This window comes from Rhincodon typus, chromosome 40 (assembly GCF_021869965.1).
Source record: "Rhincodon typus isolate 14 chromosome 40, sRhiTyp1.1, whole genome shotgun sequence".
Taxonomy (NCBI): Eukaryota; Metazoa; Chordata; class Chondrichthyes; order Orectolobiformes; family Rhincodontidae; genus Rhincodon; species Rhincodon typus.
Genome location: NC_063371.1, coordinates 11,490,683 through 11,516,828, shown reverse-complemented (window position 1 = coordinate 11,516,828; position 26,146 = coordinate 11,490,683). Strand labels below are relative to the sequence as shown.

General features: G+C 47.2%; 2 protein-coding genes across 2 annotated transcripts in view; both read left to right on the top strand.

The window, feature by feature from the left end:
* LOC109925043 (disintegrin and metalloproteinase domain-containing protein 8-like) overlaps window positions 1-3,095 on the top strand; it is a 33,431-nt gene extending 30,336 nt beyond the window's left edge. Inside the window, exon 8 of the mRNA XM_048618512.1 lies at window positions 2,890-3,095. Coding sequence (XP_048474469.1) covers window positions 2,890-3,095 — 206 coding nt within the window. The remainder of the gene's footprint in view (window positions 1-2,889) is intronic.
* A 1,863-nt stretch (window positions 3,096-4,958) lies between these two features.
* Window positions 4,959-26,146, top strand: part of LOC109922031 (anthrax toxin receptor 1-like) — a 136,739-nt gene continuing 115,551 nt past the window's right edge. Inside the window, exons 1-8 of the mRNA XM_048618511.1 lie at window positions 4,959-5,069; window positions 9,139-9,248; window positions 12,730-12,801; window positions 12,944-13,015; window positions 14,629-14,710; window positions 16,210-16,243; window positions 17,864-17,943; window positions 22,878-22,946. Coding sequence (XP_048474468.1) covers window positions 4,959-5,069; window positions 9,139-9,248; window positions 12,730-12,801; window positions 12,944-13,015; window positions 14,629-14,710; window positions 16,210-16,243; window positions 17,864-17,943; window positions 22,878-22,946 — 630 coding nt within the window. The remainder of the gene's footprint in view (window positions 5,070-9,138; window positions 9,249-12,729; window positions 12,802-12,943; window positions 13,016-14,628; window positions 14,711-16,209; window positions 16,244-17,863; window positions 17,944-22,877; window positions 22,947-26,146) is intronic.

Below are 26,146 nucleotides of genomic sequence, written 5' to 3'. Positions count from 1 at the left end.
GGAAGGGAATAGAGGGATAGGGGTCCTGTAAGTGAGGACAGTTTTAGTATGGAAGGGCAAAATGTGTCAGCGCAGGCTTAGAGGGCCGAAGGGCCTGTTCCTGCGCTGTATTGTTCTTTGTTCTAACTCCTTCTTGTTTTGGCCTCAGCCTGTTTATGTGACAGAGAATTCCACAGGCTCCCCACTCTCTGGGTTAAGACATTTCTCCTCCTCTCAGTCCTGAATAGTTGCCCACCCGGTATCATTACACAGTGAGCCTGGGTCTGGTCTCCCTGCTCATCAGGAACATCCTTCCTGTCTTTACGTTGTCTAGTCCTGCTGTGACGTTATGGGTTTCTATCAGGTCCCAGCTCTTATTCATCCAAGCTCAAAGAGTAAATTATGTTCGGACATAATTGAGATCAGTTGTTGACATTACTGTTACAACATACAGCATCTGGTTTGCACACATGGTGTGATCTGAGAACTGCACTGTAACAGCAGGATAATCACCGCAGGAATCAGTACATCGAGACGAAGCTGACTGCTGGACTCCTGCAGGTTTCTATCCACCTACCCAGGAGCTTGGACGGAGAATCGAGATGGACCCAGCCTCCATGAGACCGCACCTTTGACAGTGCAGCACTCCCTCAGCCCTGCATCGGGAATGTCAGCCAACTCTCTGGAATGGGACTTGAACCCATTCTCCCACAGACCCAAGGCTGATGCTTTTTGGAGGCCCCTCTACTGCCATCAATTGTTCTGGTTGAATTTGCAGCTCGCTTCGGGTCCTGGCTCATCACAGGACAGTGAATTCTTGTCCCAAATATTCTCCACAGAAGAGAGAAAACACCAAGAGATAGTAGGAACTGCCGATGCTGGAGAATCTGAGGTAACAAGGTGTAGAGCTGGATGAACACAGCAGGCCAAGCAGCATCAGAGGAGCAGGAAGGCTGACGTTTCGGGTCTGCACCCTTCTTCAGAAGGAAGTGAGAAAGTGAATTTTTGAAGAAGGGTCCAGACCTGAAGCGTCAGCTTTCCTGCTCCTCTGATACTGCCCGGCCTGCTGTGTTCGTCCAGCTCTACACCTTGTTGTATCAGAGAAAACACCAAAGTGTTTTACTGTGCAGCTTGGAGGATTGTAAATATGACAGGGGCAATAATTCAGTCTCTTTTACAATAGACCCCCTGTGTTACTCAGCGACAGTCATTTGCATTAATAAAATCTCAGAACTCAGGCTGCAAGCCAAGAGACTCGACCTGCCGTGGGCCATTCCAAATTAATGGGGCCCATTCAGCACTGCCATGCCAAAGCGTATGCTGTTCTCAGGAGAAAAACAACTCAATTGCTCCAAATCTCTCAGCAGTAAGCCTTGAAATGAACCACAACTCTTCTCATTGACTGGTGCTGCATGGTCTCCTCCTATTCCTTCAAGGAGCCTGCATGTGTGTGTGAGAGAGAAATAGAGTGTGTGTGTGACAGGATTGGCTGCCCTATGGGAAGTATCAGCAACACACATTGTCCTGGGAAATGGCTTCACAATGATATTTGGTCTTCAATGCAGGTGATGGCAGGGTTCTAATGGCTCATAGAGTCCCACAGTGTGGAAACAGGCCATTTGGCCCAACAAGTCCACACTGCCCTCTGAAGAGCATCCCACCCTGGCTCATTCCCCTACCACTGCCTTTCCCTATGTCTAACCTACACATCCCTGAACACTACAGGCAATTTAGCATGGCCAATCCACCCTAATCCACACATCTTTGGACTGTGGGAGGAAACCAGAGCACCTGGAGGAAACCCATGCAGACACAGGGAGAATGTGCAAACTCCACCCAGACAGTCATCCGAGGGTGGAATCGAACCCAGGTCCCTGGTGCTGTGAGGCTGTAGTGCTAACCACTGAGCCACCATGCCATCACTCCTTCTCATCCCCCTGTTATCTGTTGTGAATAAAACATTGCTAACAGTGAGGGTGGGGTGTAGTTTTAAACACCACTGCACCAGTGGTCCTTTAGGGCGGGAAATCTGCCATCCTTACCCGGTCTGCCCTAAATGTGACTCCAACTGCCCTCTGGGACATAAGGGATGGGTAATAAATGCTGGCCTAGTGAATCCGTGAATGAATCAGGTTCCAATCCCAGTCCAGAGATCTGTGGCTGCAGATACATCACTGAGGGAGTCCGGCCTCTCTCCAGGGTCTGTCATCCAGTCGAGGTGTTGTGCTATGGATGAATGAGGAAGATCTTTACAACATGGTTCAAAGAGCAGCAGTGGTCAATATATATCCCTCAGACAACGCCGCTTCACCAACAAGAGAGACCTCTCACCACTCATCCTAATGCCAGTTGTGGGATCTTGCTGTGTACCTCAGCGACATGAGGAGCAAGGCCACATGCCACTTGCCATTTCTTTGAGTATAAATGCAAGCTCTTGGCTCACCTCTATTGGGCTGGTTTGTGATGCAGAGTGATACTAATAGCATGGGTTCAATTCCCATCACTGGCTGACGTTACCCTGAAGGGTTCACTTTCTCGACCTCTCCCCTCGCCTGAGGTGTGGTGACCCTCAGGTTAAACCAATCCTCTGTCTCTATGCCCCTGGCTGTGATGAGAGGACAACCCCACGGCCTGGTCAGTCTAAGGCAACTGTAAAAGCTGTCAGCTTTAAGATACAGTCTGCCAGACAGTCTCCTGTCGAACACAGGATGAGGATTAGTGGACATGGACTGGCATACGTCTGCTTCCAAAATTAAAGGGAAAACTCTGTGCAGGATTTAAGAGAGAGAGACACGCTGTGCAATCACATCAAAGAGCCACTAAAAAAATCTGGCAACCAGGCGAGGATGATGGTGGGAGCCTTCCCTACTGAAGTCTGAGCTGGCTGCAAGTATCTGTGTCATCTTTTAGAATCCAGAGAGTTTGCAACTCAGGGGGATGGATTCTGTTGGATGAAAAAGCGAAGAAAATCTCCTGACACGCGAGAGCAGACTTTGGAGAATGGGGAAGACACCGTGAGGAATGACCCTGACAACTGCTTTTGGAAATTTCGGTCCCTTAGCTTGACACAATGGTTCATCGTGGCTTTCTCTGCAGCATCAGTTACATGCCACTGAAGAAGCCGGTTTCCTGACACCCCTTTATTTACACAGCGGAGAGTGCTTGATGCTGGTCCTGCTCCCTTAGAGCCAGCTGGCGATATTAGGAGGTAGGGTGGGTTGACTGGAAGCAGAGGCAAGAGAAAGTAGGGAGGTAGGAACAAAGGACAAGGGCTGTGATGAGATGCAAGGGAAGGGACATGAAGAGACAACGAAATGGAAAGGTGCAAGGGAAAAAGGAGGTGGTCACTGAAGAGGCTGCAGACAGGGAATTCTACAGCGAAGAGAAAAGGCCCTTCAGCCCATTGAGTCTGCGCCAGTCAGACACAACCAGGTCACCATTTGAATCCCATTTACCAGCATGTGGCCCGTTGATGTCTAAAAAATACATCCAGAAGAAATGGCAACACCCATTTGGAGAGCTGAGCCATCCGGAAAATGGGAGCGGCGCTCCCAGACTGAAATCGGGAATGGCTACACAGTTCCCACTCGGAGGATGAGGGACTGGCTCCTTCTACTTGCATTCAGCTTCATTGGAGGAGTGTGGGGCAGAGGCAGAAGGTGTGACGGAGGCTGTGGATCTGTCAGGATGGTACTGCACAGGGCAGGTTGTCCCTGTGGAGAATAGACAGACACCGAGTTAATGTCCCCCGTTGAGGGACCCTACAGGAGAACTCCCAGTTCATTCATCAAGTGGGTGAGGGGGTGAATGTCGGAAATTCCACCAGGTAGGGTATCCAGGCAGGAACAGTGCCCAGCTGGGAGCACACTGCACTGGGCATTTGTCCAAAGAGAACTGAGGAAAGGAATTTCTTAGCGGTCCCTCACATCTCTGCGGCTCTTAACTGACCACAATCCACTTCAGAAAGTTGTAATCTGAGAGCGAGAGAGCGTCTCTGTGCCTTCAAAGCATTACTGAAGATTATTTTCATGTATGTTCTCAGTGGTTGTGTGGAAGACTGAATGCAAGCCGTGCAGTGAGGCAAGGCACACATCGGAGCGCCAGGAGTGGGCTATTCAGACCATTGAATCTGCTCTGCCATTCAATGAGAGTGTGGCTGATCTGATCATCCCCAGCTCCACTTTCCTGCCTTTTCCCATTAACCCTTGATTGCCCCTCACTCATTAAAAATCTGTCTTTCCCAGCCGTGAACACATCCAACGACCCAGCCTCAACAGCCCTCTGTGGTACACAATCCCACTGATTCACTCCCCTCTGAGAGAAGAAATTCCTCCTCATCTCTGTCTGACATGAGTGACCCCTGACTCTGAGATTACACCTTCTGGCCCCAGACTCTTCCCACAAGGGGAAACACCCTCACCACATTGACCCCATCAAAGTCCCCTTAGTATCTTATACATTGCAGCAAGGTCACCTCAGATTCCTCGGAAATTTACTCCAAAGCCAGTGCCTCCGTTTCTGTTTGTAATTGGGCAGCAGTTTTGTCTGTGTGTGTGTGTGTGTGTGTGTCTCTGTCTGTTCCTCAGTCTCTGCCAGTGAGACAGAAATTCCACTGCACTCCCTCTATGTCAGATACATCCTTCACAACGGGCAGAGACCAAAGTGGTCCAACATACTTTATGTGCATGAAGTACACAACTGCATCTTCAGTCTTCCACTGGACTCCCAGTGCTAGGAAGGCAAACGTTCGAATTTGCCTGTCAAATGAATCACGTTGAAATCCTTTGGGACTACGATATGTTCCATGCTGAGAGGCTGCTTCCTTCCCTAGGCTGCACTTTCCAGGTCCAGGGGACGGGATCCCGCACCAAGGGGCTCGACCATTTCAGACGGAGCTAAGGTGAAATCTCTGGACTCAGAGGGCAGTGAGCTGTGCCCAAGGCAACTGTGGATGTTCTGTAGTGAGTCTATTCAACACTATGGCTCAACAGATTGCTGGGGGCGAAGGACCCCTGGCTGCGGGAGGCCTGGAGGAAAGAATAAAGGGTCTTTTTGGGTGTTACCCAGCCTTGCTCCTGCCTTTTGCTCAGGTATTTAACGCTTGTGGGTGGTTTCTTGCTTTGTCTTGCCCTGTCGGCTCAGAAGATCAGGGACCCTTTCAGACGGTGAGAAAGTTGGGTGCAGGCTGATGGCTTTCTGGGACCACAGAGGAAGTTAATGTTAGTCGGTTTGACGCCTGTGCATCTAACACAGATGTGCCTGAAGAGATACCTGTTAAAGCTTGCATAAATGTGGCATCTGCTATCTCATTTATGCTGGGGCATGGGATAGAACACGGACCGAAGAGTCACCATTGCATCTTCACAAAGCGAAGAAAAAGAACAGCCAATGATCGTGTGCACAAACAACACTTTGACCAAATCTGAAAGCTACCTCTCGTTCAACGAAGAAAAGAGATACAACATTTCTGATTGAAGTAACCTCTGCTAACCAGAAGGACAAGGGCAGCAGATACATGGGAACCCCCTCCCCTGCAAGTTCTCCTCCAAGCCACTCGCCATCCTGACTTGGAAATGCATCACTGTTCCTTCACTGTCGCTGGATACAAGTCCTGGAATTCTCTTCCGAACGACACTGAGGGTATGCTAACAGCGCGTGGACTGCAGCGGTTCGAGAAGGCAGCTCACCACCAGCTTCTCAAGTGGCAATTAGGCATGGTCGATAAAGCTTGGCCAGCCAGCAATGCCCATGTCCCAGGAAAGAATAACAAAAAGGGGATGTGCTGTGCGAAGCGAACTGCTTTGTTGTTTCAATAACAGCACTGAGGGGAAGTGAAGATTACTCAAATGATGAATCATCTCCACAGCTTTTCACAACACTGCAATGAGGACACGCACTTTGGCCTTTCAGATGGTCATTGGAGAGTACTGCTTCGTATTTCTTAACAAAGAAAAACCTTGGACTTGCTGTCCAGGAGGTTCAGTCCTCAGTTTTCTGGTGGAACCTGGAGCGGTAACACGGTGGCTCAGAACTCCCCAAAACTGTTCCGAGTTGGATCCACAGAGGGCAAACTGTCCCTCCTCTCTTGTGATTTATATGGGCTTGAAAACGACAGCAGTCTATGATTCTCCACAACTAAACAGCAATGCCTATAAGCCCCATTCAGAAACAGAAATTGACAGTGTGCCCAGCATAGAACAGTATGATTGCATTGTCTTTGAACAAGGCTCCCATTAATAGCACCATGTCCAGCTGCTGTCATGGAAATTCCCAGAAAAATAAGTTGCCCCAAACAATGGCCTCCTTTCTTATCCTGGTCAAGGAAGAAAGACCAGACTGTTTCTGAGAGGGATGCATCGAAGTGGGGCAGAAGGTGGTTTCCTTTCAGCAGTGGGAAGACAAATGAAGATTGATGAATTGAGACAAAGACAAGATAATTAGCTCCATAAATCTATGCTTGTCTTTTGTTGAGTGGCAGATCGTAGTGTGAAAAACAAAACTCACAGCCATAATAATTGGCGTGAACTTTGCAATAGTTACTGATCGTATCAGGTCCAGTGAGATGCTTTTGCATTATCAGGTAGACGTGTGAATGAAACAACTGGAATGAAAAGCACCCTTGATGCCTTTGGAGAGAACTGGCCAACGCAGGGCCAGATGGAATGCCATCTTTGCCCCTCCGAGCTGCCCTGCCTCTCTCCCTACCTTCCCCTCACTTTTCGTATCATTGCACTGCCCGGGTTTGGCTACGCCTGTAAACTGCATCAGCCATGTTTCTGAATGAGTTGGGGGAAGCTAAAGGCAGGAAGTAACACCAGCAGTTTCACGGTGGCAAAAAAAAAATTCAGTGCCGTGTAAAAGCATTTCTTAGTTCAACAAAAGAGAGAAAGTCAAAGGAAATGAGAGTACCTGTGTAGTAGTGTGATGTCTACGCATGCAACACAACCATTCACAGAGATGTCTGGAGGGGACATCTTACTTGGAGCCCTGCAGACCCAGTGATCTGAAGTCACACACCCAGTAGCTGTCCCTCAAGGAAGGATACAATTCTGCTAACTCTCCAACACTGCCCAATGTTAACTGTCTCTGGGTGCTGATGTTGTGGTAGTGCTTGCTCCTGGGCACATAGCAGATCAAGCAGCTAAGGGGAGAGGAGGTGATGACCTCGTGCTTTTACCACTGGACTGTTTTTGTGGAAACTCAGCTAACGTTCTGGGGACCTGGGTTCAAATGCCACCATAGCAGATGGTAGAATTTTAATTCAATTAAAAAATAATCTGGCATGAAGAATCCATTGTTGATTGTCGGCGGGGGGGATACCCATCTGGCTCACTAATGTCCTTCAGGGAAGGAAATCGACCATTCTCACCTAGTCTGGCCTACGCGTGACTCCAGACCCACAGCAAGGTGGTTGACTCCTATCCTGCCCTCTGAAATGGTACAGCAAGCCACTCAGTCCAAGGGCTATTAGGGATGGGCAATAATTTCAGTAGTGCCCACATCCCAGAAGTGAAAAACAGTTGAACTAGAGTCAGAGAGGGACTAATTTTGAAAATGAGAGCTCGATTAACCTTGGATTATCCACTTACTCCCATTGGAAACATCATGCAGTACATATCAAAATTCTGTATGTGAACTTCTACCAAACCAAATGCATTTGAAGCAATATTGCTGGGCATTCAGACATCCATATTCTCCAATGACCATTGCCAATTGGAGGATTCACTTCAAAGTGTCATTCTACTTCTTAATGAAGGTGATGATTGGCCTAGCCATTGGGAGATTTAAAGCAAGAGAGAGTTTTGGTGTGGGGGAACCATGTTGTCGGATGAAAACAGCATTTCGTTTGTTTTTAGTGCTTCACATTGCAATTATTATTGCTCATTGTGGAGATATCACATTGATAAATTTGACAAGGACCAAATGTCAGCTAAAATGCCCCGCAGTTCGACACAAACTACATAATGTGAAGCTTCCCTTAGACTTCTGGATAAACTCAGGGCAGCGAGTCACAGTGAGATCAAGGGGGCATTTTAAACAGCCACAGAGACAAAGGGAGGACATGCCATAGGACATCAGTTCAAAAATATTCCAACTGCACCACACTGCGTTGTGAAATTTCCTTATTTCTTGAATTATTTTCCTGTCTGTGTAGTGACTTTCCAGCTCCCCCAGCACTGCATTTGCCCGTGGCAATAGGGCATAGCTTCTGCTTTGGGAAAGGTCTCTGTTAAACTTGAACAGCTTCAATGTCAAAACAAGGTTGGTTTCTTCTCTTGGATTAACTTTGTTGTCTAAGCAATACACCAATTCCCATCTCCATCTCCTTTCCCTCTTCCCGGTCACATTCAAACTAACCCACAACACAACCCTCCCACAGGACCAGCTGTTATAAGTTCCCTTGAGTTCAGTTCAACTGGTCCAAACCAGACCATGCCCTGCCTCCACCCTCAAACATTGCACAAGGTTACCCAATAGTCTTTCTTTGTCTTAAATACTCTTTAACAAGCCAATCAGTAATGATACGAGCAATTTGCTTTGCTCAGATTGCATTGCATTTGTTGATAAAGTTGCTTTATCCGAAAATAGTTTTCAGTGCATCTCCCAGTGTAACTCTCAACATGACTGAAATGTGACAGCTCTTCAAATGTAGTTGGCATGTTTTTAAGCTTTGGATACCCTAGCACTGTAAAACCTACCTCGTTGAATTTCCAACTATCCAACCATGTTCCGAAATAAGATGAGAGTGGAAGAGGCCACTCGGTCCATCATAACTGCACCAGCTCTCTGCTGAGCATTTCACTCTGTGCCACTTGTTATGATCCTGAAGCACTCCCTAAATTTAGAGGTTTTAAACAGAAAAAGCACGTTCCAGGGAACTCACTGAGAAAATAAAGCCACGAGATTCCACAGTTTTGAACAAACAGGAAAACCTCCCTGCACAACATTGGGACAGGGACGCAATCTCGATTACAAACTCCTAACACTTTTACACCCAGAGTTAACATAGTATATCTGGGTGACAGACTGTGATGAAACACTACACAGTACACATTAAGTAGCAAATGAGATCAGATTTCTTCACACTCTCCAACAGAGTGGGTCATCAAAACTTTACCGGGGGTTAAAATTCTTCACTTTGCTGTTCTTACCTTGAAGCCCCCTCTCAAGAGGCATGCTGTTGTGGACGACCTCGACAGCCACTTGTGTTCCAGTCAATCACACTCTTCTCCTGGATTAATATTCCTCTACTCTGAAACCGCTTTCCAGTACTCATCAACAAGCATAAGTGCAGCTCTTCACTGACAGCGAGCTTCACCAAACCAAGGTGTCCCTGGGTCTTCCCTGAGATTTAATCTTGCTCGGTTGTGTTAATCAGATACTGCTTATGGGTGTTTCAATCACTCAGCTACACTGATGCATAAACCTCACAGTTTCCTCCTGCGCACTTTATGGCTTCCTGGAGCACAGAGTCAGCGACCTTCCCACATTTTTCAGTTCCCCACAACTTCTTCGAACTCCTGACTCCCAATCTCAGCTGTTTACTAATTCCTAGAAGTTCTTCCTGAACTCATCCTAACAGTGAACCTGTCTGCTCTTGGTGACTTGGTTCCTACAGGACAGTGAGAAACCAGCACTCCGAACATGGAGTCTTTGCCTCTCAATCTCTCTCGAACTACCTGCGACCTTGGAACTGCTTTTTGCTGACTCTGAACTGTCCTCAGTGATCCACTGAAACCCTTACATTCACTGTCCTTGTGCAGGGCAGAACTAAATGTTACTCTTTGGCCGTTTTTACAGAATGCTGGCTTTCAGTTTCAGTACCTGGGAGGTTTTATCTTCTGAGGCAGGGTCACTGGACCCGAAACATTAACTCTGCTTTCTCTCCACAGATGCTGCCAGAGCTGCTGCATTTCTCCAACAGTTTCTGTTTTTGCTTCTGATTTCCAGCATCCACAGTTCATTGGGTTTTTTTTTTCTACAACACATTCTCCCACATTCACCCCAAAGCCCTGGACACTGTTTCTATGCAATTAATCATTGAAAGCCCACCCTTGAAAGCCACAATTATCCCTGACTCCAGAACACTTAGAGGCAGTGCGTTCTGAACCCTGACCACTCACGGTTTGAAAATTAGTTGCTTCTCACCTTGTATTTTCATTTATTTTTTAAGTCATTTCAAACTCGTGTGCTCTGGTTCTCAATCCATTTAAGAGTGGGAACAGTTTCTGCCCGTCTGCTCTGCCCTGACCTCTCACGCTCTTGAATCAGATTTCCTCTCAGATTTCTTCTCCCCAGTAGAAATAGTGCCGAACTCTCCAATCCAGCCTCATAACTTGTCAGTGCGGTAAATAAAACAGAGAACTGCCAATACCGGAAATCTGAAACAAAGGTGGATCTTGCTGGAGAAACTCAGCAGGTCTGGCAGCATCTGTGTGCAGAGACAAAGCACTGCTCTCCACAGATTTCTCCAGCAATTCCTGTTTTTGTATCAGTACCAGAAACCTCTTCTGTGCTGCTCCCTGTGCATTCGCGTCTTCCTAATGTGCTGCCTTGGAGGTGTGCACAGTTGTCCAGCTGAGGTCTCATTGAGTCCGATCTGGGAAATTTCCTCTCCATGCCTTGCTGCCTCTCTATCTCTCTCTGCCTCTGAGGTGACCCTTCTAACATGTCTCTCTCTGTCCAAATTCATGGTCGACTGCGCTAACATCTCTGTCAAATGTGGCTGGTGTTTGATCGGACGAGTACGGAATGCTTTGGGATGTTTGATTACATTGAAGCCACAAGGTTGTTGATACACATTGTTGCCATGTGTTGTAACAACACTCAAGATACTTGGCACCATGCAGGATAAAGCAGTTAACCTAATTCTCCTGGCTACTGAAGGCCAAACTCCCAGGCACCCTGTAGCTGCCCTCAATACCATTGAAAGGACATGCGCCAGTCGTTGGTGAAGGTTACCAATAGAAACTAAGTGGCAATTTGGTTCAACAGAAAGTGAGATGAGGTCTAGAATTCACACGTCATGTAGCCATTGGATGGGTAACTCTCTCTCTCAGTGATGTGCAGACACGAGAAAATAGGCTATTCCTCTGTATTTCCTGCCAAACTGCTTAGCCTCACACTTTCCCACATTGTATTCCCTCTGCCACTTCTTTGCCCACTCTCCGAGCCTGTCCAAGTCCTTCTGCAACCTCTCAGCTTCCTCAACACTACCCTCCCTCAACCTATCTTTGTATCATCCGCAAACTTAGCAACAATGCCCTCAGTTCCTTCATCCAGATCATTAATGTATTACGTGAATAGTTGTGGTCCCTACACTGACCCCTGTAGAACTCCACTCGCCACCAGCTGCCATCCTGAAAAACACCACTTTATCCCCACTCTCTGCCTCATCATCATACCTACAGTGTGGAAGAAGGCCCTTTGGCCCAACAAGTCCATACTGACCCTCAGAGCATCCAACCAGACCCATCCCCCGAAAAGCCACTGAATCTACACATCCCTGAACACTACGGGCAATTTAGCATGGCCAATCTACCCAGCCTGCACATCTTTGGGCTGTGGGAGGAAACCCACACAGACACAGGGAGAACATGCAAACTCCACACAGTCACCCAAGAGTGGGAATCGAACCCAGGTCCCTGGTGCTGTGAGGCAGCAGTGCTAACCACTGAGCCACTGAGCCACTGTGCCGCCCTTTAAGGCAATCCTCCATCCATACCAGTACATTGCCCCTAACACCATGGGCCCTTATCTTATTTAGCAGCCTCCTGTGTGGCACCTCGTCAAAGGGCTTCTGGAAATCCAAATCAATCATGTTCATTGGCTCCCCTTCGTCTAACTTACTCATCACCTTCTCAAAGAATTCTAATAGATTTGTCAGGCATGACCTCCCTTTCTCAAAGCCCCATTTTACTGTGCAATAGTACAGCACTGTTGTCCATCTTTCAGCTGGTTTCTTGACTGTAACTGGGTTTTCACTCCCTACTACCATTCCAGAAGCTAAACTGGTCAGATTTCATGAGGGGCTTTGTCAAATGTTTTTTGATAGGTGTTCTTAGTTCTCAGTTCCTGGAACAGGTCATGGAAATGTTAATCAGGCAGAAGAGCAATGTTCCATTGGGCCAGTGAGTCCACAACTGAGGGTCACTGGAGTTCAGTAGGATGATGGGGGAATGTGACAGAAACCTGTGAAATTCTAACAGGATTGGACAGGGTAAATATAAAGAGATGTACCTGATGACCAGAGAGTCCACAGCCACAGTCTAAGGACATAGTATAGGCCATTTGGGACTGAGATGAGGAGAAATGTCTTCACCCAGAGAGTGGGGGAGCCTGTGGAATTCTCTGTCACAGAAAGCAGTTGAGGCCAAAACATAGATTATTTTCAAGGTGAAATGTGTATGGTTCTTAGGGCTAAGGGATCAAAGGGTATTGGGGAAAGTAGGAACAGGGGACCGAGTTGGAGGATCAGACTACATTGAATGGCAGAGCAGGTTCAAAGGGCTGAATGGCCTACCTTCTATTTTCTGTGTTTACAGATGACATTCAGTCTTCCCCTTGATTCCCATAACTTGACAGTGAATGGAAAGAAGATTAATAGATGACAGATGAAGCTTGATGTGCCAAATGTTACTTTTGTGCAGACCACTTTCAAATGTCCTTTAGAGAAAGAAATGATAAATAATGAATTCTTAAAGAATGTGTCTGGAAGACTAATCAGTGAATCTGAATATGTCCTTACAGGTCGGGAAGTGTTCAACATCACTGGAATGAAATATTCTTCTTTGTCGATCATCTAGCTCACAAGTTCATCAGGTAAAATACCTTCGCTGGGTTTCTCCATCGGAGTCCCTTTCAAGAGAAATCCACCTTCTCAAACACTGCATTGTAATGTGTTTTGTTTGGGGTCCTGCTGAGGTAGCAGAAAGAGATGACCGACCTCTTTGTTCTTTTCCAGCCCCCAACTGAGAATGTCTTTTATCGTCTTCTCGACCAGAGGGACCACGCTTATGACCTTAACTGAGGACAGGTGAGCCGTATCCACAATATTCTTCTGTAAAGGCTTCCAACAGTCTGCAGAATGTGGGAACTCCAAAACAATGCCATTTGGGCTGGAGTTTCTCTGCTGTCCCTTCCCAATTTTGTCTCTCTCCATCCCACGCCCCCACTCCCATGTCTTCAACCACAGCCCTGCAACCTATTGCCTGACTAAGATCTTTTTTAATCCAACTCCCTTGGGTGACATTATCCAATTCCGTTTCGAGAGTCGGAAGGTGCTGTCTAAGGATCGTTGGTGAATTTCTGCAGTGCATCTTGTAGATAGTGCACACTGCTACTACTGAGCTTCGGGGGCGGAGGGAGTGGATGTTGAAGGTCTGTGTTTATACTTGGCTTGAGCATCCATCCATACGTTCTCATTTAAGACTGCCTTCTGAACTCCCTAATTCATTCGACCTCACTCTTTTGTCAAGCTTGCTCATCGATGCCAGCTGCCCCATTCCCTTTGAACACTCCCCCATTGTCAGAGGTTGTACATTGTCATCACTCTGTGGCTGCAGTTGGTTCTGACTCTGCGTTGAATTTCTGGGTGACTGTTTTATTTGCCTGGCCAGAAGTGTTTGCATTCTCTCTGGGTCTATTTGATCAGGCCTCTGCTCAGCCTTGCTTTTTTTAAGGACAAACAGGCTTGGATTTTGATTGTTTTGATTTGATTTATTATCGTCACACGTACGGTGAAAAGTATTGTTTTGTGTGCTAACCAGACAAATCATCCCTTGCATAAGTACATCGGGGAAATAGAATAGAATGCAGAATATAATGTAATGGCAATGGAGAAGGATCAACTCTGATGTGTTATAAGTCTGATAACAGCGGCGAAGAAGCTGTTCTTGAACTGTTGGTTTGTGTTTTCATACTTTTGTATCTTCTGCTTATGCTTGAGTGCTTGTGCTCAACATGTTTCAACTGCTGGACCCATTCTTTTTTGGCAGAAATGAATGAAATCAAATTTAATGTTTTTCAAGTAAATCATAGCATCCCTACAGTGTGGGAGCAGGCCATTCAGCCTCCAAAGAGCATCCCACCCAGACCCACCACCCAACCCTATCACTCTAACCCTGCATTTTCATCTAACCTGCACATCTTTGGACAATGGAAGGAAGCTGGAGCATATCCACGCAGACATGAGGAGAATGTGCAAACTCCACACTGAGAGTTGCCCAAGGACAGAATCGAACGAGGCTCCCCGGCTCTGTGAGGCAGCGGTGCTAACCACTAGAGTTATACCCGGTGTTACTTCATGGTGCACCCTCACCCCATGGTGTGAGATCACTGCCTCAAAATCCAAGCTTTGGGAATGTTTGGCTACCACCAAATATCCTTTAGCTGTCCTTCGAACATATTCCCTTCAAATGAAGCAGGAACAGATTTCAGCCATTAAATGTTAGGCTGTGCAGAGATCATTGCAGCAGAATGAAATTAATCACACCAGCAACCCCCTGGAGAACAAAGTTAAAAGTCTCCAAGAAACACCCCTTTGAAATCCATCCCCTGAGTTGATGTTTCTTTTGAGGTGGTGAGAACAGTCCTGAACCCCTCACCTGTTTTCAATCCTTGTTTTATTTTCTTGTTTTGTTTCAAAAGGGAACGAATTCGTAAAGGACTGGAGGAGCTACAGATGGTGCAGCCTGGAGGGGACACGTACATGCATGAGGGTTTTGAGAGGGTACAGTTACCACGCGTGTTGTTTTATTTCTAATGGGAAAGCTGGTGTGGGCGCTGGGAGAGGTAAAATTCCTAGAGAGCGAGCGAACTTCCCGGCAGGTAATTCCAGCTGGTTTTGGAAAGGGGATGTGGTCACTGTGAACAGTGCATGCAATGAGCAAAACAAGGCGAATTCAGAGTGGATGCCAATGCTGGTACCCACAGTCACTGCTGCACTTTAGTACAGCTCAACACAGTCACCAGACATATGTGCGGGATGCAGGGGCTCGGTCACCCCAGTCAAAAGCCACGGCTCAGTTTGTGAGCAGCAAGATCTCAAATACCTCGTCCTGCAGGGACTCTGGTCCGTCTGTTCCCGATCTGAGGGTCTCTGGTCCCATCCTGGGCTCTGAACAGCAGTGTTTTTTTTTCCCCCCTCTATTCATTCACAGGATGAGGGCATCCCTGACCAGGCAGCATTTATTGCCCATCCCTAATTGTCCAGAGGGCAGTTAAGAGTCAACCACATTGCTGTGGGTCTGGAGTCACATGTAGGTAAGGATGGCAGTTTCCTTCCTTAAAGGGCATTAGTGAACCAGATGGGTTTTTCCTGACAATGGATTCATGGTCATTGTTAATTCAAATTCCACTATCTGCCATGGTGGGATTTGAACCCTGGTTCCCAGACCTTTATCTGGGTCTCTGGATTAACAGTCCAGCCAGAATACCACTAGGCCATCGTCTCCCCATGATGTGTTATAAAGACCAGAAGAACTGAGAGCATGAGTAGGCCATTCCAGCCTGCTCTGCCATTCGATGACATTGTGGCTCATCGGATATCCTCAAATTCACTTTCCTACCTTATCCCTTGATCCCCTTCCTAATTAAAAACCTGTCTATCTCAGCCTGGAGTATATTTATGCAGGTGAACAGGTGTGAGATCTTACAGTCATGGTGAAGTTTACAGGATGATTGAAGCTGGGAACTAAATATTCCGGACTTTGGGACCTCTCGAAAGGACAGGGCAGAAGCAAAGAGTGGTGATGGGTTGGCATTGTTGGTATGAGGTGGAATAAGGAGGACAAACACAACTGATCTTGAACTGGAAGATGTAGCGTGTATCCGGGTGGATGTAAGGAATAACCCAGGGGTTCAGAAGTGGTCAGAAACCTGGGAACTGTTTGATGGGACAGAGTACACACAGTCATTCCTCTGATGATGCAATTTCGCGAGTGCCCAGCTTGTTAGAAACAGGTTAAAAAAATATCTCTGATACGCAAGTCTTTGCCCATGGATCTCGATTGTCGTTGCATTCGTGATCGGTGGTTTTCGGGATACAGAGGATTGACTGCAAACCAGGAGTTGTGTGTAGCAAAGGCAGTACAGTGAAACATGGGTGACTCTAACCTTCATACAGATTGCGATTCAGTCTCAGAGCTAACACTGCAAACAGCCTGCAAGAATAAACATCTCCTGATTCTGACTGAGCCCCTGGTTTGAACCGTGTTTCATTTCTTACAGGCCAGCGAACAGATCTACTATTCCAGTGCTGAGGGTGAGTTAGATCATCACTGTACCGCACCCCTGCATGATACAGACACTGTCTTTTTCCGGACTGGCGGCTTGCAGTTCCTTCATCGCCAGCAACGCTGTCAAATAGCCGCATCTGCCAACAACAACTTGCACTGATATGGCACCCTCAGCGTTGCAAAACATCCCAAACCGCCGCACAGTGCGACACTGAGCTACAGAAAGAGACCTCTCCGAGCCTCCTCCCGAAACTGAAATGTAGATTTTAAGGAGCATTTTCTCAAGGGTACAAATAAATCGGTGCAGAAGGAGGCCATTCGGCCCTTCAAGCCTGCTCCTGCCATTCGATAGGATCGTGGCTGATCATCCAACTGCTCTCCGGCCACGCGCGGGCAATCAATCAGGATCTTTTATCGAACAGCAGGGCAGGCCCGAGGGGCCGAATGGCCTACTTCTGCTTGTTACTCATTCGTTTTGTGAACAGCGAGGATATTTCGAGCGCAATCTGGTCCTTATTTGGAACTGGGGGGGTCGAGAGAGAGAGAAACACTGAGTGAATGTTTCAGCCCCAGTGACCCTACTTCAGAACTAGACCCGAAACATTCACTCTGCTTTCCTTCTCTCAAACAGAAGCCGCTGGCAGACCTGCTGAGTTTCTCCAGCGATTTCTGCTTCTGGTCCACAGCTGAAACTCCGTTCCCCTCTGATGACTGTTACCTGTTGCCAGAATTTCCTGTGCTGTTCGCCACCATAGAACATAGAACATTACAGTGCAGTACAGGCCCTTCGGCCCTCGATGTTGCGCCGACCTGTGAAACCAATCTGAAGCCCATCTAACCTAAACTATTCCATTATCATCCATATGTTTATCCAATGACCATTTAAATGCCCTTAAAGTTGGCGAGTCCACTACTTTTGCAGGCAGGGCATTCCACGCCCTTACTACTCTCTGAGTAAAGAACCTACCTCTGACATCTGTCCTATATCTATCACCCCTCAATTTAAAGCTATGTCCCCTCGTGCTAGCCATCACCATCCGAGGAAAAAGGCTCTCACTGTCCACCCTATCTAATCCTCTGATCATCTTGTATGTCTCTATTAAGTCACCTCTTAACCTTCTTCTCTCTAACGAAAACAGCCTCAAGTCCCTCAGCTTTTCCTCATAAGACCTTCCCTCCATACCAGGCAACATCCTGGTAAATCTCCTCTGCACCCTTTCCAATGCTTCCACATCCTTCCTATAATGCGGTGACCAGAACTGTACGCAATACTCCAAGTGCGGCCGCACCAGAGTTTTGTACAGCTGCAACATGACCTCATGGCTCCGAAACTCAATCCCTCTACCAATAAAACCTAACACACCGTACGCCTTCTTAACAACCCTATCAACCTGGGTGGCAACTTTCAGTGATCTATGCACATGGACACCGTATGCAGCATTCTGCTTTTAGCACTGCAGCTGCCAGCCTTCCATTGCAAGGCTACCATAGAAATTCACAGCTCGAAGGGCCACAGGGAAAGACCATTATCAGCAGCTCAAGCGAAGAGGAGGGGGGGTGCAGTCGCATGGTTTTATTGTATTTTTGCTTTGAGAGGGGCGAAGGGAAGGGCTCCTGAAGTAATTGAGTCCTGTCTGACGCTGCAGGTTACAGGACAGCCAGTGTCATCATTGCCCTGACCGATGGTGAACTGATGGAGAACCTTTTCTACTATGCAGAGAGAGAGGTAAGATGTCAAATACTGATGAGTGTTGGAGTACTCTGGGGAGCATGTGCTCAAAATGTGTTTCAAGGAACGAGTAGAAAACCCGTGGGAGCGGGCAGATTCAGGAAGGAATGATCACAACTTGACACAGTTCTTTCCTTTTTTTGGGCTCTGAATCACTGTAGTCGACTAGAAGTGGCGTGGTTTGTGACCTTAGGTTAGTTAATTAGCCCCTGGGTTCATAGCATCCCTACAGTGCAGGGAGATGCCAGTCAGCCCATCAAGGCTGTCCCTGTAACCCTGCATTTTCCCATGGCTAGCCCACACACACTATGGACAATTTAGCACAACCTACACATCTTTGGACTGTGGGAGGAAACCAGAGCACCCGGAGGAAACCCACACAGACACGGGGAGAATGTGCGAACTCCACACAGACAGTCATCTGAGGCTGGAATCAAGCCAGGGTCCCTGGCGCTGTGAGGCAGCAGTGCTAACCACTGTGCCACCGTGCTGCCAGGTTGTCCTGTTCCTTGTTTTGTTTTCCAATGATATTTTCTGAGCCGCTGGTTGAGTCCAGCCAGTTGTCTTTGCTGTCAGCAAGGCCTGTCCCAAGGTAAGCTGTGGTTTCTGACCATCCCCTGCCCCTCTGGAAGGGAATATCTGTCAATGTGAGAGATCTTATCAAGGCTGGGAGTATTGAAACTATGACATGGCATCTCCTTCTGCTCAGCTGGCTTTGCCTGCACGTTACACAAGAAACAGGCCACCCCTTTCGGTTGAATCCTGCCCAGTATCCTCCTACCCTTTGTGGTTTACCTTGCTGTCCCTGAAATGTTTATCCCTGCTATTTGACTGAGCTGCAAACTGTTGGGACAGTGCCTGGAGATGGGGCATGGGTTTATGACACTGTACAGAAGATCTTCTAGAGCAGAAGGAGATCCCTGACTGATGACCATGGACTAGGTTCTCCTGGACATGGATCACCATGTGCACTGCAGTGATTTCCTGTCCCATTGATAGCCGCTGCCTTTTCCTACAGTGGCCATTGTTTGGACAAATCAGGGAATGATAGTCTGTGCATTCAAAAGGCTCCATCGGGATACATTCCTTTCAGGAGAAGTTGGAGCGACTAGGAGATTTCCAAGCCTTCAATGCAAACGGGGGTGCTGGAGATCTGAAACAAAGATTTAAAAAAATAGTGACAAGTGAGTGAGCGGGAGAGGAAGCTTCTGTGGAGAGAGGAATGGGGCAAATGTTTCACCTCCATGAGCTTAGTCAGAGGTGGGACAATTTTGGAAAGCAATAGATGTTTAGACTCCAAGAGTGGGAGAATGGAAAAAAGGGAAGTCTGTGGCTGGGTGAAAGACGGGGCACATGCGGTGATGAAGGAGATGGTGGGCCAGGGGAAAGAAGCAAAGATGTGTCCGGGGGAGGTGTGAACAGAGAAGTGATCAGCCTCTGTCCGAAAGCAGAAGCAGGAGAAAGACAAGACGAAGATTAAATCACGCACTGGCAACAAAGATAGGGGCTTGAAATTGTTGAATCACCTTCAGGTTTGGCTGCCTTGTGGAACAGGCCAGGATTATTGGCATCGATCTATTTAATCCATCCCCAGTTCAGCTCGTCTTCGTGCTGTTTCTCTCGACAGTCCTATTGACAGTGTTATCTATCAGCCTTCCTGCTGAATTGTTATCGTCCACGGCCAATCGGCCAGCTGCTCTGTTCTGAACTGCCCCATTGACTGGATGCTCCCCCCATCCCGCTCCTTAGTCGTGTGGTTGAAGAAGATACCTGGTTTGAGTGACACAAGCTGAGCCCAGTCTCAATGCCAGGGACTTTTGTTTTGATGAACCTTGGCACAGCCCAGCAAGGCTGGGAGGGGAGGGGTTGGTCACATCATTCCAGAGAAACAGATGCTTGGCAGAATGTCACAATGAAGTCATTCAGTCAAAGTGTTCTCATCCTGCTGTAAATCATTGCAGCTCAGTTCATGGAGGGTTTTCTTTTTGAGAAATATTGTTAGATTCCTTTCTGAGTACTGTGACTCCGTTCTGCTTGGCAACCATCTTCCACTTGTTGTAGCCTCTGTGTTTGCAGCTGCTTCACTGTGGGTCAGGTCTGAGGTTCACAAAATCGAGAAGCTTCTCAACATTTTTTTTCCCTTCGTTTCTGCCATCCCGGTATGCTTCCTAGAATCAGGGCGATTGTTGTGAAAGATGACAGCTCTGCCTGCACAAGTTCATGACCAATGTCATGAGTGAACTGGAGTCACTTTCCTTCAGCTCTCCTGCTTTCCACTTCTCTCAACAATTCTCTGGATGAATCCCATTCATTTAGAAACTGAAGCCAGAAAACCCAGAGATTGCAGCAACAGCTGCCCAGAGGTTGTGAATCCTGAGGTGAGTAACTCACCTCCTGACTCCCCAAAGCCTGTCCACCGCCTACAAGGCACAAGTCAGGAATACTCCCCACTTGCCTGGATGAGTGCAGCCCCAACAACACTCAAGAAACTTGACACCATCCAGGATAAAGCAGTCCCGCTTGATTGGCACCACATCCACTCCTTCCACCACCGAAGCTCAGTATCAGCAGTGTGTCCCACCTACCAGATGCGCTGCAGAAATTCACCGATGCTTCTAAGAGAGTACCTTCCAAACCTATGACCACTTCCATCCAGAAGGACAACAGCAGCAGGTACATGGGAACAGTGACACCCCCTTGCAAGCCACCCACCATCCTGACATGGAAATATTTCACTGTCACTGGGTCTCAACAACACTGTGGTTGTCATGAACTCTCCCCATTCAAAAACTCTCACCTCTGCAAGGGAAAGTAGGGGGTTCCAGTAAATGCATGAACAATTAAGAATACATCTTTCATCTTTCTCTCGTTCTTTCCATCTGACTTTCTCACGTCTCTTTCACTGGGACTGAGCTCGAGGTTAGTGATAGTGTTTTCAAAGCTGATCATTTTGATTGGGAAAGGTCTGTCTGATCACCTGATAACCTTGTTTGAGACTCAAAGGCCAAGGAAACTTCTCAACACAATGGCATCTGCAGTGGAGATCCAACTGGAGGCCGTTCTGTGACACTTCAAGTTAAATCTTCGGGAGATGGGTACAGGAAACAGTTGGTGAAAGGCGTAGACTAGTCAGGATAAATTAAACAGTGGCTGATGTGGGAGCTCAAGGTCTGTGTTCAATCATCTACAAGTGGGAGGAAAGCCTGCAAAGTTGGGAGATCCTGGTTGATGGGATGCTAAAATAGAAAGCACTCAGTCCCAATTCTGACAGGTCAAGGATGTGTTGAGAAGGAAGACTCAACAGGACGTTTGGAGAAAGGGAGCCTCAAGGTGTTTTGAAAGATCACCAAATAACAGCCAACAGGCATGCAGAAAATCCCAAATAAAAACTGTATTCTCTTCCATATTTTCATGTTTACTTTCTGCCTCTTCTCAAAATGGACAACGTTTGCTGGGTTTGTGAAGTAGCTAAGGCTGATCCTATTTCTCGAAGTTTCTAAACCCCTTCGCATTGGGTAGATATTCCAGCTGAAGCTGATAAAAAAGACACGTCCTCTGCTTCCAACATCTTCTGGATGAAGGAAAACATTGTGCCATTCTGTTCAAATGGAACGCTTATACAGTTACCTTGTCACCCCATGGTGGAAACTCAAAAGGGGGAGCTGAAGCTCCAGGTACTTTTATCAACAATATCCAGCAAAGAACTGCGAATGCTGAAGATCTGAAACAAAAACAGAAATTGCTGGTGAATCTCAACATTTCCTGATGGAGAATCACTGGAGTTGAAATGTTAACTCAGCTTTCTTCCCCCAGATGCTACCTGACCTGCTGAGTTTCACAAGCAATTTCTGTGTTGGTACTTTAATTATCCTGGTCAGAGATGTTGTGACACTCTTCCAGAGCAGGTAGGACTTGAACCTGGGTCCCCTACCTCAGAGGTCAGGACACTACGAGAGCTCCTCTCACAAATCACAGACATGTCTGCCCAGTTAGCCCACCGTGATGGGTCATCAGTACCTGAAAAGCCTGTCCTTATCAAATGGCTAAAATTGAAGTGTATAACAAGAGCCTCCAAGTTCTCGAAGCAGGAGTTGGCAATCTGCCTCAGCCTCTTCATTTCTGTCTCCAAGTTATTGGCTTGAAACCAGCCCACATTCTGCCTGAGAGAATGAAAAGTAATAGGTCCAGCTCACTGAGGAGGCTTTGAGAGGACATTGACCTCTGGTAGATGTAACTCATGTGAATTCATTTGTAATATTTCTGGACTTATGACAGCTCATCATTCTCCTGTTCCGTTTTCCCTCATTTCCAGTCTGTATGTACATGTAGCTGGAGTGACAAAGCAATTCTCCCAGCCCCACATTTTGGGATGTTTTGTTTAATAAACCCTATTTTTGACCTCACCGCAAAGGGTTTTTGCTGTGCATTTGTTTCCAAAATGGGAATCATGAAACCAGGGTTTGGGGAATACTAAATTAAAAACCAAAGGAACTGCTAATACTTGCTGGAAAAGCTCTGCAGGTCTGGCAGCATCTGTGGAGAGAAATCAGAGTTAACGTTTCGGCTTGAGTGACCCTTCCTCAGAACTGTGCAGTTTCAGGGTTAGGGTGAGAACTGGGCAGTTCTGAGGAAGGGTCACTCAACCCGAAACATTGACTCTGATTTCTCTCTACAAATTCCGCCAGACCTGCTGAGCTTTTCCAACAATTCCTGTTTTGTTGAGGGTATGGTATTTGCCCTGACTCAGTGAAGGACGGGTTGTGAAAAGGGAGAGGGGTCAATCGAATGATGCCTCACTCTCCTGGCCTTAAGATGAGGAGAGCAGTCACGTTATAAATTCAGCCCCTTTCCTCCTGGCTCTGTGACAAACGTGTTGATGTATCGATTCTGTTTCGGACTTTCACATGATCGGCCCTTTCTTTTTGACTCAGGCTGACCGGTCACGAAGTCTGGGAGCGACAGTCTACTGTGTTGGTGTCAAAGACTTCAATGAAACTCAGGTGGGTGAGACCCATTTGCTTACCGAACTAGCTCCTAGCGGTGTGCACTCACATACGGACAGTGATGATGTGTGTAACTGATATGAGACAGAATTAGCAGAGATTTGGGGCCTGGAAGGCTTGGTTAATGAGCTTAGTTGGCTGGACACCTGTTGAGCAATGCCAGCAGTGTGGGTTCAATTCCTGTACTAGCTGAGATCACCATGACAGACTGTCCTTCTCAACTTGCCCCCTCACCTGGGGCATGGTAGCCGATGGGTTAGACAGCTATGAGTCATCTCTCTGTCTCCCGTGAGAGAGCTGCCCTATGGTCCAGTAAGACTGTGACTTATTTTATTATTGTCACATGTACCTAGGTACAGTGAAAGGTTATGTTTTGTGTGCAGTACAGGCACTTCATATCATACAAAGTGCATTAAGGTAATAGAACAGAGTGAGGATTGCAAAGTTACAGCTGCATAGAAGGTACACAAAGAGCGAGGTCAACATTAAATTTTAAATTTGCGAGGTCCATTCAGAAGTCTGTTATCACACAGAGGGGAAGAAGCTGTTCTTGAACCTGTTGGTCTTGTGTGTTTAAGCTTTTGTATCTTCTGCCTGACAGATGAGGTTGGAAAAGAATATAACCAGTGGATTTACCTTTCACTGGAGAGTAAGAAGACCCTACATCGTGACTCATTTGACTCAAAGGAGGGGGAGGTGATGGCCTAGTGGTATTATCACTGGACTATTAACCTAGAGACCCAGATAATGTTCTGGGGACTGGGGTTCAAATCGTATCATGGCAGAAGTTGAATTTTAACAGATCTGGAAGTCTAATGTTAACCATGATTCTGTTGTCAATTGTCAGGAAAAACCCATCTGGTTCACTAATGACCTTCAGGGAAGGAGACCTGCCATCCTTACCTGGTCTGGCCTACATGTGACTCCAGAGCCACAGCAATGTGGTTGACCCTTAACTGCCCTCTGGGCAATAAATGCTGCCCTAGACAGTGACGTATCCATCCCGTGAATAAATAAAACAGAATATTGCCACAATGGTTGCAAATCTTCAGTCCATAATAATGGAAGTTCTTTAACTTCAAAGTCTGCACTCTGTAGCAGTTTGTCAATTTGATGGAGAAGCATTCCATTCATAACCACCTGATAATTTGTTCCATTCGACATTGGCTTGCAACAGACTGTTTCACTTGAACTGAAAACAAACTCAGTGAGATCATCCCCTTTGGAAGCTCAAAGCAATTTTACAGGCAGACAGTGTTGTCCTATTGAAGTGTCTGGTGTTATCAAGTGGAGTGGACAGACTGACTGATTCACTGGTCATTCCTCTGCTTTGTCTTTCTAAGCCCCCAAAACAAAGACAGTTCTGTCCCTTGTGTTCGAATAAGGACCCAGTCCAACATAAGACCCTTCCTCAACCCTTCGACTTCCAGGGCTCTACATTCCCATGTAGTATCCGCTGCCTTCCTGATATCTGTGTTTAAAACCAATCGATAATCCCGAGTACTGATCAGAATCCAGATTCAGGGGACAGTGGCACCAGGTTTATCCAGCAGCACAACGCTGACCTGTATTTCTGTTTCAAAAAAACAACAGGACTGATTTACAAAGCAGATGGGGAGAAACAGGGAATCAAAGCAGGCATTCCAATAATTCTTTGAATTCAAGGAATTGAAACTTGGCCAAATTTCAAGCATGGGTTCCAGCGAAAGCTCCACGAGCGCTCAAACGCATCTCCTTTGTTGGCACAATCGGAGTAGTCGCAGAAGTGGTTCCACGTGGCCTTGGCGAGTGGGAGGTGGGGCTGGGGGGGTGTTCAGCCCTCCCACTCCTTTCCCCCACCCGCTTCTGTCCTGTGCTGTGCACCTTTCCCTGGCTTTTCAACCACCGTCACTCCGCGGGAGGTTCTGTCGCAAATGGAACGTTCCTGTACTTTCCAGGATAAGCCACAAATCAGGCGTGATCCCTGCCTCCAGTTGTGTGAATTAAAAGCCCGCTACGTTTCCAGTTTGAGCAACTCAGCATTGCTTACTTGGGTGTCCATTGGAAGAGACACTGCTGTCTGCTTAATATGGGAACACATAGGGGAGGCTATATTATTATCACTGCACTGTTAATCCAGAGACCCAGGCTCTTTTCCTGGGACCTGGGTTCAAATCCTGCCACGGCAGAATGTGGAATTTAAATTCAGTAAAGAATCTAGAATTAAGGACCTGACAGTGATGGAATCCGTTGTCAATCGTTGGAAGCCCCATCTGAGTCACTAATGTCCTTCAGGGAAGGACCTCAGCCATTATCCCTTACTATCCCCCTGACCTTTGGCGAATGACCAGGTTCCTGGCACATAATATTCAGAGAAACCCCATGCTGGTTCCAGCCCAGCGTGGTGGCTTTCAAGGTGAACAAATGCAGTCAGAGTTTCCACTGACCACCACTGAGGGGAGGGTTCTGTTAGCATTGGAAAGGACTGCAGAGGGTTGTGTGCTCAACCCTGGTCACTAAGGAATAGCAGGGCTCCTGGTGTAGCGGCTAACATGCCTAAACTCAAACCAGAAGCTCCAGGTTCAAGTCCTCTCCGGGGCTTGATGAGCAAGGTAGTCACTTTTGAAATAAGACAGTGTGGAGCTGGGTGAACACAGCAGGCCAGGCAGCATCAGAGGAGCAGGAAAGCTGACGTTTCAGGTCAGGACCCTTCTTCAGAAATGGGCCCTGACTCCAGCATCGGCAGTTCTTACTATCTCTGAGCACTTTTGAAATGCAGCCTTCAATCCTCCTGACAAACTGAAGAGCAGGACAGGTTCCTGGTCCATAATGCAGAGTGGCACCCTCAGGCTGTAGCCTCCCAACCTCAGGCAGGAGAGCTGTTCCAGGAAAACATTGGTCCCCATTGGCTCTTGGAGGCAGGAACTCTCCTCAATCTGAGCAACCCTCAGAATCACAGGATTGTTCCGGTGCAAAACGAGGCCATTTGGCCCAATGTGCCTGCACCAGTTCTATTCCCTATCTCCCAACAATCTCCCTACACACCATTTCTATCCAAATCAGCATCCAATGCCCCTCCTGAATACTGCCACTCAACCTGCCTCCACCACATTTCCAGGCAGTGCATTCCAGACAGTGAGAAAAGGTTTTTCTCCCGTGCTTCATTTTCACCTCACTTCAAACCTGTTCCCTTCTCATTCTTAGATAACAAGGTGTAG